The following is a 14,079-nucleotide window of genomic DNA, read 5'->3' on the forward strand; positions in this document are numbered from 1 at the left end:
AAAAGAAAAGTGGGATCAGAGACTTGATGAAAGAGAGTAAGACTGTGTGTCATTACAAAGTTTTGAACCTGAAACCAATTTACTGACTGTATATATCAACAAATCAATACTGGATTTGAGAGAGAATCTGACTCAGCTGGTACTCTAAAAGTATTGAGGTCCAAACAGAGAGACGCAGAGTAAAGAGCATGTGATCCTAACTGTCAGTACCAGACTATTCATAGAGATCCTGTGTTGCACAAGGTGGATTTAGCAACTCTGTAGATTTTTTTTTTTTTTTTTGTGAGCTCTCACCTCCTGCACCTTTTGCTCTATGTGAGTGATGGTCTCTTCTATAATGACATATTCAAATTAATTTCACCCTAGACTAATTGTTTCTGATTGCTGCTCTCAACTATAAATAGCTGGTAGGACTTCACTGGGAAAATACTTTGGTTCACAGGAAGTGATGAGTTTTACATTTCCAGATGACCAGATCATGTTTCTAACATATAAAGGAAGAAGTGGGTATTGTCATGTGCTGCAACACTCACCATGGCTCACCAAAGAAAACATTCAGCAGCACTTACAGAAACTCAAATGTCATCAAGCTGAAAATCAAGAGAGACATACTTCACATTGCTACAACCAAGTTGACTGACAGGTAATGTATGCAGAAACACCACAGCACTGCACCTCCCCAGAACTAAAGTAAGCATATGTTGCATTGTAAAGGCAACTCCTTACATCATGTAATAGCAACTTTAATTTAGGAACATTTTCAAATTTTGAGGAAGAAAAAAAAACTTGATGAGAAGATCAATGCCACTCTCAGGTGTTTCAATAGTGGCAAAAAAAAGCAGATGACAAGAGGAAAACCAACCCACAGCATTGTGCTATTTAACTCTAATTCCTGGGGTCCAGTCGCGGGTACAGCTGAGGCAGTGAGGCCCGAGGCTGTGCCAGAGGAGCAGAGATACTCACTTCACCACCGCTTCATGCAGACTGCCCTTTCCCCTTTTAAAAATAATTTTTAAAGGAGACTTTAAGGGTTTGGTATCGGTTTATTTCAACCAATTACTTAATTAATAGCCTCTGCTTCTATGGACTAGCCTCAGTTTTCAGTGCTGATTAAGAAAAATAAATATGTGTCAGTAATTTAGCCGTAGAGGTGCTGGTTGGTGGAACATTTAAATCTGTACATGAAGCCAGGCTAGCTATTTCCCCTTGCTTCCAGTCTTTATCTTGTGCTAAGCTAACCATTTCCTGACTGAGGCTTTACCTGCAGATAAAAGTGTGGCATCAGTCTTCTCATTTAACTCTTCATAAGAATGCAAATAAGTCTACTTCTCAAAAAGTCCAAATATTTCTTTTAGTAGTGTGCACATAGAGCGGCAATGTCCTTCACCTCTCTGCAGTGCATGTTGTTTTACAGCAACACACACAATGCTGAAGTTCCTCCAGATTGGTCAAAGTTACGCAAAGTTTTATTCAAACCCATTTAGTTCCAGCAACAATTGAAACGGATAAAACACAATTTAACTGGATTGTCAATAGTTTACCAAGTAGTTTTCCATGTTCCTGTAATGGGTGTGTGTGTGTGTGTGTGTGTGTGTATTCAGCACATTAGTTTGTTGCCTTCAGGGTCATTGTTAGTCATTAATCTGAGTTGTTAATGGATGTCAAAGCACTCAGCTTTTTACTAAAGCTGTACAGTGAGAGGAGAGGGAAGAGGGGAGAGGGAGCAGTGATTTGGGAGTGTGTGTGTGTGTGTGTGTGTGTGTGTGTTTGTGTGTGTGTCTGTGTGAGATAGAGAGTGAAGGGGAGACTCGGAGAAGCCGTGGTTGTTTCAGTTCTGCTGTCTCTTAGCACTTCAGTGCTGTAGGGCTCAAGGGCACTCCGGCAGCAGCATCACAACAACAGCAGGGGAAGGAGAGGGGAGGAAATGGGAGTCTAAACTGAGCTCTTAAACAGGAAGCCACCCGGGTCTCTCATTGTTGTGTTTTTATAGACTCAACTTCCTGCAGGCCCGACCGCCCCTGTTACCATGGCTACAATCCATGTTGTTTATGGGATGGATTGTAGAGATCCCACAGTGGCAAGAGCTGATGGTCATCTCTGGCCAAAGTGTAACAGAAGCTGGAATGAAGCAACAGGATCACTAAAAAGTATTAAGTCTTAAAACGCTCAAAACTCCTGTGTTGTTATCACCTTTTCATTCATTTCAAGTCAATTTTATTTCAACTCAGTTTTATTTATATAGTGCCAATTCACAATAGAGGTTATCTCAAGGCACTTTCCAAATAGAGGAGTTCTAGACCTTCTCTCATCTTCTTAGCGTGTGCGTTTATATTTTCACATTGTCTCTTATTCTGTCTGAAATTTAATTCCTGAAAATTTAAAGGGAGTTAAAAACCCTCTGCAGATACCCTGCAAAATGCCATTTTGCTCTCAAGGTAGGTGCTAATATTGTGTGAATGAAATTATGAAATCAACAGTTTGGTGTCTGACACTGTCAACAGAGATAGCGAGAGGGAGGGAAGAGAAGAAAGAGAAGGAGTTAAAGAAAAGAGGATGTGGCCGACAGTAAAAGATGACTGGAGGGGAGTGGAGCTCTCTGTCTAATTATAGATCCTGCTGTTAGCTGGCTGATGCAGAAGTGCTACTGAGGTTTTCACATCGCCGGATATTTACAAGACAAGGGTATGTGCCTTTGACTTTATTTATCATTTACTCCATGTGTCTGCGTGTACGTGAGAAGTTTGTTGTTTCTGTGGACATTTAGATCTTATTAATCTTGTTGTATCAAACTCTTCGGGTCTTACTGGGCATTGAAAGCCTGCTGTGCTCTGTGTTTGTGAGCGTGACAAAGTGTGATGATCGAGCCTCATCAGCCCAGTGGGGAGTTGAGAGAGAGAGAGAGAGAGAGAGAGAGAGAGACAGACAGACAGACACACACACACACACACACATACCCATACCCATACACACACACACACACACACACTCTCTGTCTGTCTCATGTGTTCACTGATACACTTGTGCTGCTGTTACTACACTTGTTTTAACAACAGTAACACAATGGAAGACATATACTGTGTGTGTGTGTGTGTGTGTGTGTGTGCGTGCAGGTATCAGAGCCTGCTGACCTAACAGACAGTGGTCTTCAATGTTTATGGAAACTCACTGAGGACTTAGGAAACTGGACCCATGCTGCATTATACATCAACCTTCCTCTGTTACTGTCACACACACACACACACACACACACAAACACACACAAACACACACAAACACATAAATACAGATGTACCAATCCATGGTAACACCTCCCACACTTCTTCCACACACATTATTCGTCATAATTATTAACGACGACGACTTGAAATGCATCTTTAGTGTGGATGAGAACATCCAGTGTGGGAGCGGCTGGAGGAGGCCATTGACACTGGTCCATGTGTTATTGCCCAGAACTTGTGTATGTTTTGGGTTTGTTTAGCATCCTGCAGGTTTGTTCCTTTGGGGCAGCAGCTATACTTAAAATATAATTATTATTAAAGTGTTAATGTGGTGTTTAACTTATATTGATATGTGATTGATGTCCTAGACAAACCATCACAACACTGACCAATCATAATTTTAGCATGGACTCAAATTGCCCAGACAAATGTCCCAGAGAGGCCATATCTGTAATCGAAAAAGGTGGAAAACTAAAGAGATTTCCAGGTGTATATAGTGAACTCCAGAGATGTCTCTGTATCAGTCCTGTTCCAGGTGAACTCTCTGCACATGTTATTTCTCTGTGCCTTCTCATCAAATCTCTGTATGTCTCCTGTCAGTTTTCTAGAGGAAGGCTTAAAAATGCGCCTTCAGCATAAAGGTCAGGTTTTGGTTTGCTAAATAAGGAAGTGAGGAATAGTAAGATTTCAACAGTGTCCAACTGTATGATTTAGTACTCTCAGTTTGGCTTAGTGGATCTAAACTTGTTTAATTCCCTTATTGCAATAGTTAGTGTTGGAGTGATTCATTAATCAACTAATCAACGTTGATCATAAATAGTTTTATTCATTGGCTTTTTTATTGGTTATTTAGCATTTGCTTGTTCCAGCTTCAAAGTGAAGGATTTGCTGTTTTACTGTTACTGTTTTAAATCATCAAACATTTTATATGTTTGGGTTATAGACTTTCGGTCTGACAGAAGAAGTAGTCTGAAGACTGACCACCTTAATGTGCTCTGTCATATGGTTACAGGCATGTTTCATTATTACGAGCTGGACTGGTAATGTTTTCACCTCCTAGAGACAGCGACTGTAGCGGGAACTACCACAGAGTCATTTTTGAGAGATGTAACAGGTGTTTATATGTCTGTCTGTCTGTCTGTGAGAGATGTAACAGGTGTTTATATGTCTGTCTGTCTGTCTGTGAACAGATTTTGTCACTGCAACAGCATCATAACTTTCGAAGATGTTGGAAGATGGGTGTGGTCTAACCCATGAGTGCTGAGCCCACTCATGTAATAATGTGGTAATAACTACTGAGTACTCATAGGTCAGAACACCAGCATGCAGATGTGCTTCACGGCTGGTGTGATCCCATCACAAGATAGTCTCTAGTTTTCGACCTAAAACCTAAACTTACTAAAACCTGTTTTAGGTTTGTCTTAAAGAAAAACAATCAACAAAATCTTAGTAAAAGTCTTTACAATCATTTAATCTGAGCTTCTTTTAGGAAAAACTCTTGCAAACATCACACAAAGTGATAAAGACAGAGATCAAATCAATTACATGCTGCAATGGAAATCAGTTTATATATATATATATATATATATATATATATATATATATATGTGTTATAAAAGTTAAACCTTAATATCAGTACTCTGGTTTACTAGATTAGTATTTGACCAGAAAATGAAAATCTTATGTTCTAAAACCATTTTTTAATCCTACAAAGGAGTGAACCGCAAGAGCTGACCATTTCATATTCAGCCCTGTACTCCCTTCTGCAGTGTGTTATTAATTAGTTTATTTATTTAGCAAATTATCAGGCATCTCCACTTCCTTCAGAAAAGCCAGACTTGAACCTGTGGCTTTGACCCTGAGTGTGTTTGTTTTAGATGAAATGGGAGCAGTTTTGTTTGGCAAAGAACTGAGAAGACATACTGAAAAAGTGGATCAGTCATTCTTTGCAGCTAATACTCATGCACGCACACGCAAATACCCACACAAACACACATGCACGCACACACACACACTGATATCTGAAGTGGTCCAAGTATGTACCATCATGGATGAACTGAAATTACTACAAAATATATCACACGTGGATGGTTTTTTATTGCACAGACCAAAGAAAGAGATAAAGACCCTTTTCTATTAGCAGCCTCACAGATGCCAGAGGCGGTGACATCGATTCACTGAAGAGAGCTGTTGCCTCTAAAAGGTGTAGTGTGATTTCGACACACTCATGCATACAGTACAGTCAAAACAGAAGAAGGCTGTGTAGCTATATTTGGACGTGTAACAAGACACAAAGTGGTGGCGTCTGTTCATTTGTTGACTCAGTACAGCCTGAGTATCTATCACTTGTGGCACTGTGCTGGCTGTCAGCTCTCCCTCAGTGTGTAGAGAGTGACGAGACTTGTGTGCTTGGTTGCTGAAGACTGCTGACCAACTCGTCTTTCTTGTCTTTTGAGTTCACTTCTTCTTTTTAGTCTGTTGTGTCTTTTTTTTTCTTTTGTTTCCCTTTCATCTCTCTGTTTTTCTGTGTTTATTGTTCCTGTTCTCTGTCACTGTGCAGCTTTTAGTCTCGTCATCTTTCCCTCTGTCAACACGTCTGCTCCATGACAGGGAATAGAGGGAGAGAGGGAGGGAGAGAGAGAGAGAGAGAGAGAGAGGGAGAGACACAGAGACACAGAGAGACAGAGAGAGAGAGACAGAGACAGAGAGAGAGAGAGAGAGAGACAGAGACAGAGAGAGAGAGAGAGAGAGAGAGAGAGAGAGAGAGAGAGAGAGAGAAAGAGGGAGAGAGGGAGATCTTTGTATATCCTTGTCTTACCTGTAAAACCAGTCCTGACTGAGCAGAGCACATGTTAACAAGAAAAGAATAGAAATGGGAGGAATGAGCATGAAGGGATTAACCAAATGTCAGGTCGTGGGATTGACTCTCTCCTTCTCTCTCTCTCACACACACAAACGCACACACACACACACACACACACACGTACCTGCACAGAGTATTTTATTTTGTGGAGAGGACTGCACCTAATCTACAAGATAAATCACCACATTCCCAACGGCCTCTTTAACCAGACAGGCCGTATCATACTGCGTCGTTGGTGATTTTCATAATGACACACTGACACGCCCACATATAGTCTTGCACGCACACACACACACACACACACACACACAATGCAGTTGACTGATTTTTTTTTTTTTTCACCGTCAGACCCAACTAAAAAAAACACTTGGTTGCCCTTTTAACCCGTAGGACATAAGCCCTGGTTGATTTGGCTGTGTCTGTGGTCACTGCTAGTCTAATAGCACACACACCTTGAGCAGCTACTCAGTCAGAAATACAACAGAGGAGATGCAGCTCTCGCATAGTCCCTCTGCATCACTTTCTTTTGGTAAAGAACACTGTAGTGTCGTCCAACACCATAATACCACTCATCGTTATGCATCACATCCTGTATATATCCGCATCCTTTCAGGTTAATCCCTCATTCATGGGTACATTATTTGACTCAGCTAACCATGAGAACATTACATATATTGTGTGTATAATCATATATAATTTAAAGCCAAAAGTTCAAAGAAAGATCAACTTTGACTCCTTTAAAAAACAATCTATTGTTGTCAGATTTAGTGTGAGACTAAAACAAATATCTTTCTGCTTCTGCCAGTGATGATACTGACAATTATAGACATTTTAAAGTCTGTTTAAAATGCTGTAGATGAAAATCCAAAAATAATACTTGAGTCAGTTTTTGGGGAAAGGTTGAGTGATACATGTAGTTTGAAGGACAGTGAGGATCAGTCAGCACTGATAAAGCTGAGGTGTTGGTATTTGTGTTATTTGACTTTCTTGTAGGATTTCTCAAGGCAAGAATATTATCTCATGCTCCCACATGGACCTGCTGCTTAAATGAACAGTATGCGTACATGTGAGTGCGTGCTTTGTGTGTTATTGCAGTGCATGGCTCCTCAGATCTATTTGGCCATTTAGATTAAATCAACACCAAATCACAACCGCAGGATCAAGATTTGTTATTCTTCTCTGAGTACTACACACAGATGTAATGAGCTGTAACATAATACCACTTTTTAAGAGAACTAAAAACATTAGAGTGTCATGTTACTTGGAGAGACCCAGGAGAGAGGGACTGCGGGGGAGATTACAGTAAATGTGGTTGCAGAGGTCCAGAGACTAAACCGCAACACAGTCTGGAGACTGAAGTCACACTGGAAGTATAGGAACTGTGTCATTATCAGGTATTTTACAAGTTTGTATCCACTCACTGGGGAGCAGTGGTCAAAGAGATTATTCCTCAACTGAAGGACCTGGTTTCATAGTGCTGAGGTATCACCGCACACAGTCATTTGTGCAAACAGTACGTGCAACAAAGTGGTGTTAGTCAAACCTGCCTGTAAAGAAGTCAGGTTTTTAAAGGGTTAGGGTTAAACATGTGATGTGGACCATATAACCATGATGAAGAGTGCTGTGTACGTCAGTGTACAATGAAATATACAATGTATATGAAATATCAAACAGAGTATGGAAGCTTCCCATCGTGTCTTTTCTGGCGTAGACTCAGTGACTCAGACTCAGTCTCACTCCTATTTGAAAGCTTTACATTCTGAGTATCACCCTGTGTAGAGACGTGAGCTGTGAGCTAAACAGGGAAATGTCTTTAACAAAGTGGTCAGTGGGTGGACTGACTGTTAAATGTCAATAAAAGCTACTCACCAGTGAGAATCAACCAATTCATAGACAGATCATATGAAGCTGAACATTTAGCATCCGGCCTGTCGTTCTCTCTTCTTATCTTCAGTGTTATTCTTCATCCATTCACCTTTTCTTTTTCCTTCATTTGCATCTTTTCATTTCACTTCAGCAACAACTGGAAACTGGAGGTGACATCACTGGGATACTCTACAATAGTGTGTGTGTGTGTGGGTGTGTGTGTGTGTGTGTGTGTGTGTGTTTTTCTGTAGAAACAAAAGACCCTGTGTAGGTAAATGTTGGAGCAGTGTGTGTTTTGCTATTTATAACCCACGGGAGGCAGGGAAAGAGAGAGACACTGGTGTTCCTGACTGTGCATGAGTGTGTGTGTGTGTGTGTATGTGTGTGTGTACTGTAGCAGCCTTTGTTTCCTTGTATAAGCATGTTCTCCTCTCCTTTTCCTCAGAATAATAGCCTTGTTATTCTTTGCTGTCATTACCAAGAATATGTGTGCACATGTGTGTGTGTGTGTGTGTGTGTGTGTGTGTGTGTGTGTGTGTGTGTGTGTGTGTGTGTGTGTGTCTGTGTCTGTGTGTGTGTGTTTACCAAGGGATTTCTGTTATTCCAGCCATGGTCGGCATTCAGTCAGTCTCTCTGCATTCATACCTCCTAATATGGAGGAGTACTGACACTAGAGACACACGCACACACACACTGCTGTGTCATATTAACCCGAACAGCGATGTTAATAAGACCACTGTGAGTGTGTGTTTGTGTGTGTATACACATCCACTTGTACAAACAACACAATCATTCTGTTCTATTCTTATGCCTTTCACCCATTTCCAGTGACTTGTTGGCATCAGGCCAAACCACTGTATGAGTGACATTTACTTCACTCACTGCAGCACAACAGCACGGAGGTGATGTCACACCAAGTTATTTCAAGGCTTGCTCTGTGTGTGTGTGTGTATGCGTGTGTGTGTGTGTGTGTGTGTGTGTGGGTGTGTGTGTGTGTGTGTGTGTGTGTTTTAAAGGTTTGGTTTGAGCATCAAGGCAGGTTTGTGCAATAGGTGTTTGCTCAAGCCTGTCTTGTGTGTGCAGCTGTTTATTAGTGTGCCACAAGTGAATAAGTGTAGGTGTCTTAACAGTGTGTGAAGGTTTGTGCGTGTGGGTTTATTTAAATGTATGAATAAATGTGTGTGTATATAAATATAAATAAATATATATATCTTATATATATCTACAGATGAATGAGCATCGCTTGCTACATTTATATCCGTGTGTGTTTATTTTGTGAATGTCTTTATGTGTTTACAGCTGTGTTTTCTGTGTGAGTCAGTGTGCATTTTTGTGTGAATATGCAAGTGCATCTGTGTGTGTGTGTGTGTGTGTGTATGTGTGTGCGTGTGTGTCATAGACAGAAACCAGCCTTTTCCCAAGCTGTTCCCTTCCTGGATCCTGTTTTTAGTGCCGGATGAGGCAATCTTTCCCATTGACTCAGCCATGCAATGCAAATAGCCCCAAAACCATGCAAAGAGCATGGAAATGCTTGTGTGTCTGTGTAAGATACAGAAACACACAGACAGTGTGAGAGTGAGATAGTGTGAGTTTATGTGTAACACACAAAGAAAACCGAAAGACTGCACTTTAATCTGTGTGTGTTGTAGCCTACTAGATTAGATATTAGCTAAGGGAGACCTACAATAGTTGATATAGATGCACTCAGCATTGCATTATTTCTTTTCTATTTATTTCTTAGACATTTGCATTTTTTTCATCTCTTTTTTTTTGCAGAGAAAAAACATTTGTTAGTCTCTTTGTCAGTACTGGATTTCATTGATGTATTCACTGTCAGTTTGGAATCACTTCCACTGGTGATTCACTCATTTTCACAGTACCATGGGCCACCAGTTGCATGCTGGGTGGTTGCTGCAGAGCCTAACTCCTTTTTGCGCAACCAAATGCCCTTATTGAGGATACTCAACTTGTAATCACACATGCTTTTCACTTGTATGATAGATCACTTCATACAATAATTCTGTCATCTGGTGCAGTGAGGGTTTGAGATGTAAAGCACACATTTTTAAACATCTAAAGCTACAGGAAATGAGAGCCTCTGTTTACATGTGCCCATTGTTTGTCAGGTGGGGTTTCCCACAGAGTTTTGTGTAAACCATCTGTTCTTAGTGGGGATGAAGCAAACTGACGCCTCTGCCCTCTCCCTCCCCTCACCCCTGTCTTTTCCCAGATTCCTCGGTGGCAGTGCCGGTGTCGTGCGCAGCCTTGTTTCCCATGGACCTCAGGGTGGGAGAGCGGGGGATGCGCCCTGGTTCGGACACGGCGCTTCTCACCCCGCTGCACCCACCTTTACTCCTCACCCAGTTCTCCCCTCAGCCCTGCACCTCCTTCTCTCAACAGCAACTGCACCAACAAATCAGGGTAAAGGACATAAGACAAGGAGATGGAGGCTAATCTATGTGTAATATTCAGTACAATATCAACTGTTTGAATAAAGAACAAATAATAAAATAATTATAAAACTTGCTTTTTGAAAATATATTGCACATGATATTTTCTTACATGACCATTTGCTTTAAATATGTTGCTAAAATCCAAATGTGTATGGGGTTTTAGTTTAATGTGGAGCAGAGGAGGCGAGAGCAGGAGCACCATGAGAAACAGCAGGAGCTGCAGCAGCTAAAACACAAAGACAAGAGTCAACAAAGTGAGTCCATTCTCACACACACGCACGCACGCACGCACGCACGCACGCACGCACGCACGCAAACAAACACCAAACTTCAACTTTACTGACATGTTGCTACCAGTCTCAGTTTACATTTGAACTACACTGAGCCATTTCCATGTCTTTAAAAATAATTATGGAGCAGAGCGGTAATCATGGCCAGAGAGGAAAGTCCCTGTGAGAGATCTTATTCATCTCTATTGAACAGCGTCACTCGACTTTCAAAGCTGTTTGCTTTGAAATGAGAGCTAAATATAACCTGACAAGTGGGGCCACAACAGTGGAGTTAAATATAGCTTTGGGTCTGAGCACACAAAGTCACTGGGTCAATATTGACTCGATCACTCTTAGCACCTCCTGTCGCCTATGTGTGCACACATTTGCTCACACACAAAGACACACACACACACACACACACACACACACACACACACACACACACACACACACACACACACACACACACACACACGTACTTCCATCTTTGTGAGGACACTCATTGACATAATGCATTCCCTAGCCCCTTACCCTAACCTTAACCATCACAACTGAGTGCCTAACCCCAACTCTTACCCTAACCTTAACCTAAACCTAATTCTAACTATAACTCTAAAACCAAGTCTTAACCCTCAAAATGTGATTTTAAGGTCTCTCAAAAAGTGAGGACCGGCCAAAATGTCCTCACTTTCTCAAAATGTCCTCACTCTGTTAGTAAAATATTTTTTTGGTCCTTACTATGTAGCAAGTACAAGTACACACACACACACACACACACACACACACACACACACACACACACAGATGCATCATATCCAAATCCGTCCATACTCTCAACCCAGCATGCATGTATGGCATACATGATATCTTTGTCATAAATTTTACTGTTACTCACTGGTTACGTTTTGTTTAATTGAACATGCTGTGCTTTTGGCCGGGGCTTTCCTTGTTCCTCCTTTGGTGGGTCTTATTATTTTTTTTAAATTAGCTGTTTGTGTAATTGATTGACAGGTGCCGTGGCCAGTTCCCTGGTGAAACAGAAGCTCCAGGAGGTGATTCTTAATAAACGGAAACAGGCGGCGCAGGAAAGAACAAACTCCAACACTCTGACTGCAGCTCCTGTAACGTACAGGTGACACAAAATGCAAACACACACACACACACACACACACACACACAAACGGAACACAAAATGGAAATATCAAATTACTAAATATGCACCATGAACACATTAAATATGACTCTAAAGTAAACTTCCACCACATGTTGTATGATAATTTACCCCAGCAGTTTCATGTTTCATGTTTGTGTGTTGTGTTTCCCCAGAAAGCTGGGCCCAGACCCAAGTGTATCCTCCCAGCCTCTGGTCTCATCTCCGTCACACCCTTCCCCTGAGGGCTCAGAGGGGACGCCACTGCGCAGAGCAGGTAAAACATCTGACATCCACTACAAGTCGCATACTTTAAATGTTGAGGAATTATGAATTTAAGGTTAATTATTAATCTGAAGACAGTCATGATGATTTCTGTTTTTCATTTTCATTCAAATGACAAATCTCAGTCTTTTACCACCACAATGACGTAAGAAGTGAACAGATGTTTGACTCTTGGTGTGTCATGTGTCTGTCAATTGGCCTTTTACACACATGACAAATCACATTCAGAAAAGCACAGGTGCAAATAATACGATAAAGGATGGATTCCATTTAGTTATATTGTGTTGTGCGTGTTGGCTCACTGGGTCACTCGTATACAACAGAGCCATTGTTAATGTAATTAGTAACACCTGTAGTTTGTCTGCTCTTACCAGTAAATTTAAAACATTTCATTAACTGGAAATAAGATGAATCATTGTTGGGATGTTACAGTGAGCAGCAGAATGAAGTAAAGCATTTGGACATAATCACATTGAGTAACATTCCCCCTGTTGCTTTATTTTGTCAGCGTCTGAGCCCAACCTGAAGGTGAAACACAAGCTGAAGAAACACCTTAACACCCGCAAGAGCCCGCTCACCCGCAAAGAGAGTGCCCCACCCACTGTCAAACACAGAGTACCTGACACACTGGGTAACTTCACTCACACATACACACAAATGAAGAGTGGTTATGCGCTTGCGGTGTTTAATATGTGATCAGTTCATTAGGTCAAAGTAAGGAATTTAAGAATGGATTCACTGATGTTATCAAATGTCATGCTTTTTACACACACACACACACACACACACACACACACACACACACACACACACACACACACACACACATATATATTAAATGCATAATGATATTTAATCTCACTGTCTCTCTCCAGACTCGTCCCCCAGCAGCAGTAGCACTCCAGTCTCTGGCTGTAGTTCTCCTAACGACAGTCTGCCCAATGAGAATGGGCTACTGCCATCTGCAGGCGGCCTCTCACATGAGGTAAGCAAAGAGACACACACACACACACGTTACTTGTTGAGTCCATTCAGAATGATAACCCAATGTCATCTCAAAATTAACCTTACCTCCCTGATAGAGAACTGATATGGGAAGATAGAGTAGTTAAGAAATCATGTTAGAGTTGGATAGATAAAGAGAAAAAATATTTTTTTTTCTAGAGAGAAACTATGAGCATTTAAAACAATAAGCACACAGTTTGATTTAAAAAAAAAAAAAGTGGCTGTGTCACGTACATGAGCTGTGCCGAAACCCTGAGTAATGAAATGTTTAAAGCAACGACACAGGAGTACAGGAATAATGCGTGTGTGTCAGCTGTTTATGCATAATTCATTTAATCACAGAGAGTCAGAACAGAGCAACCTCCGTCACACCTGCCTCAGATGTCTGATTCATGATTCTCCTGTGTCCAGACAGCTCAGGACAAAACATTAGCTCAGGTTTAATTAGACTACATTGGTTTAGATTACTGTAGATGAAAACACTGCAGCAGAAAATATTAAGAGCATATACCAAAGACAATCTATGTAAGTAGAGCAGGAAAGGTCTTTATGTGATACATAACCAACACTGTCTTAAATGTAAAATGGGATTTCTCTTGTCTCTCGTAAAAAAACAGTAGATATAATGAATGTAGAGAAGTTATGAGTGTAATCTAGTTCAGATTGGAGTAAAAAGAAAAAGATGAAAAAAAGAAAATGTTTGACATTCCCAGGCTCAGAAGCTGCTGCTCAGAGATGGCACCCTAGCAAACTTCACCATCCAGAGTCCCTCCACTCTGCCCACCATCACACTGGGACTACCAGCCAACGCCAGGGTAAACACTCAGCTACTCATTTATTCTGAAATCATCTGTTTCTCCTAAAACAAGTGAGGAAAGATGCTGAGAAGTGTTTGGTTCTTGTGAAATTCTTCTGTAATCTAATGATTTTTTTCATCAAACTAACACAATGATCTGCTTCATTTAAG

At 41.0% G+C, this 14,079-nt stretch overlaps 1 protein-coding gene across 6 annotated transcripts in view; it reads left to right on the forward strand.

The window, feature by feature from the left end:
- Positions 1-14,079, forward strand: part of hdac7a (histone deacetylase 7a) — a 65,751-nt gene that overhangs the window by 31,069 nt on the left and 20,603 nt on the right. For 5 of the 6 annotated variants that reach the window (XM_071475490.1, XM_071475491.1, XM_071475488.1 and 2 more), the window contains 7 exons: positions 10,178-10,368; positions 10,564-10,654; positions 11,684-11,804; positions 11,999-12,099; positions 12,616-12,738; positions 12,983-13,092; positions 13,826-13,927. In XM_071475490.1, the coding sequence (XP_071331591.1) occupies positions 10,222-10,368; positions 10,564-10,654; positions 11,684-11,804; positions 11,999-12,099; positions 12,616-12,738; positions 12,983-13,092; positions 13,826-13,927 (795 nt within the window). In that variant the 5' untranslated portion in view covers positions 10,178-10,221. Of the gene's footprint in view, positions 1-2,541; positions 2,683-10,177; positions 10,369-10,563; positions 10,655-11,683; positions 11,805-11,998; positions 12,100-12,615; positions 12,739-12,982; positions 13,093-13,825; positions 13,928-14,079 lie in introns of those variants that run through there. The other variant, XM_071475493.1, reaches the window with a different exon arrangement.

This window comes from Trachinotus anak, unplaced genomic scaffold (assembly GCF_046630095.1).
Source record: "Trachinotus anak isolate AG129_WGS33_773 ecotype Australia unplaced genomic scaffold, CSIRO_AGI_Tana_v1 ptg000004l, whole genome shotgun sequence".
NCBI classification, from domain to species: domain Eukaryota; kingdom Metazoa; phylum Chordata; class Actinopteri; order Carangiformes; family Carangidae; genus Trachinotus; species Trachinotus anak.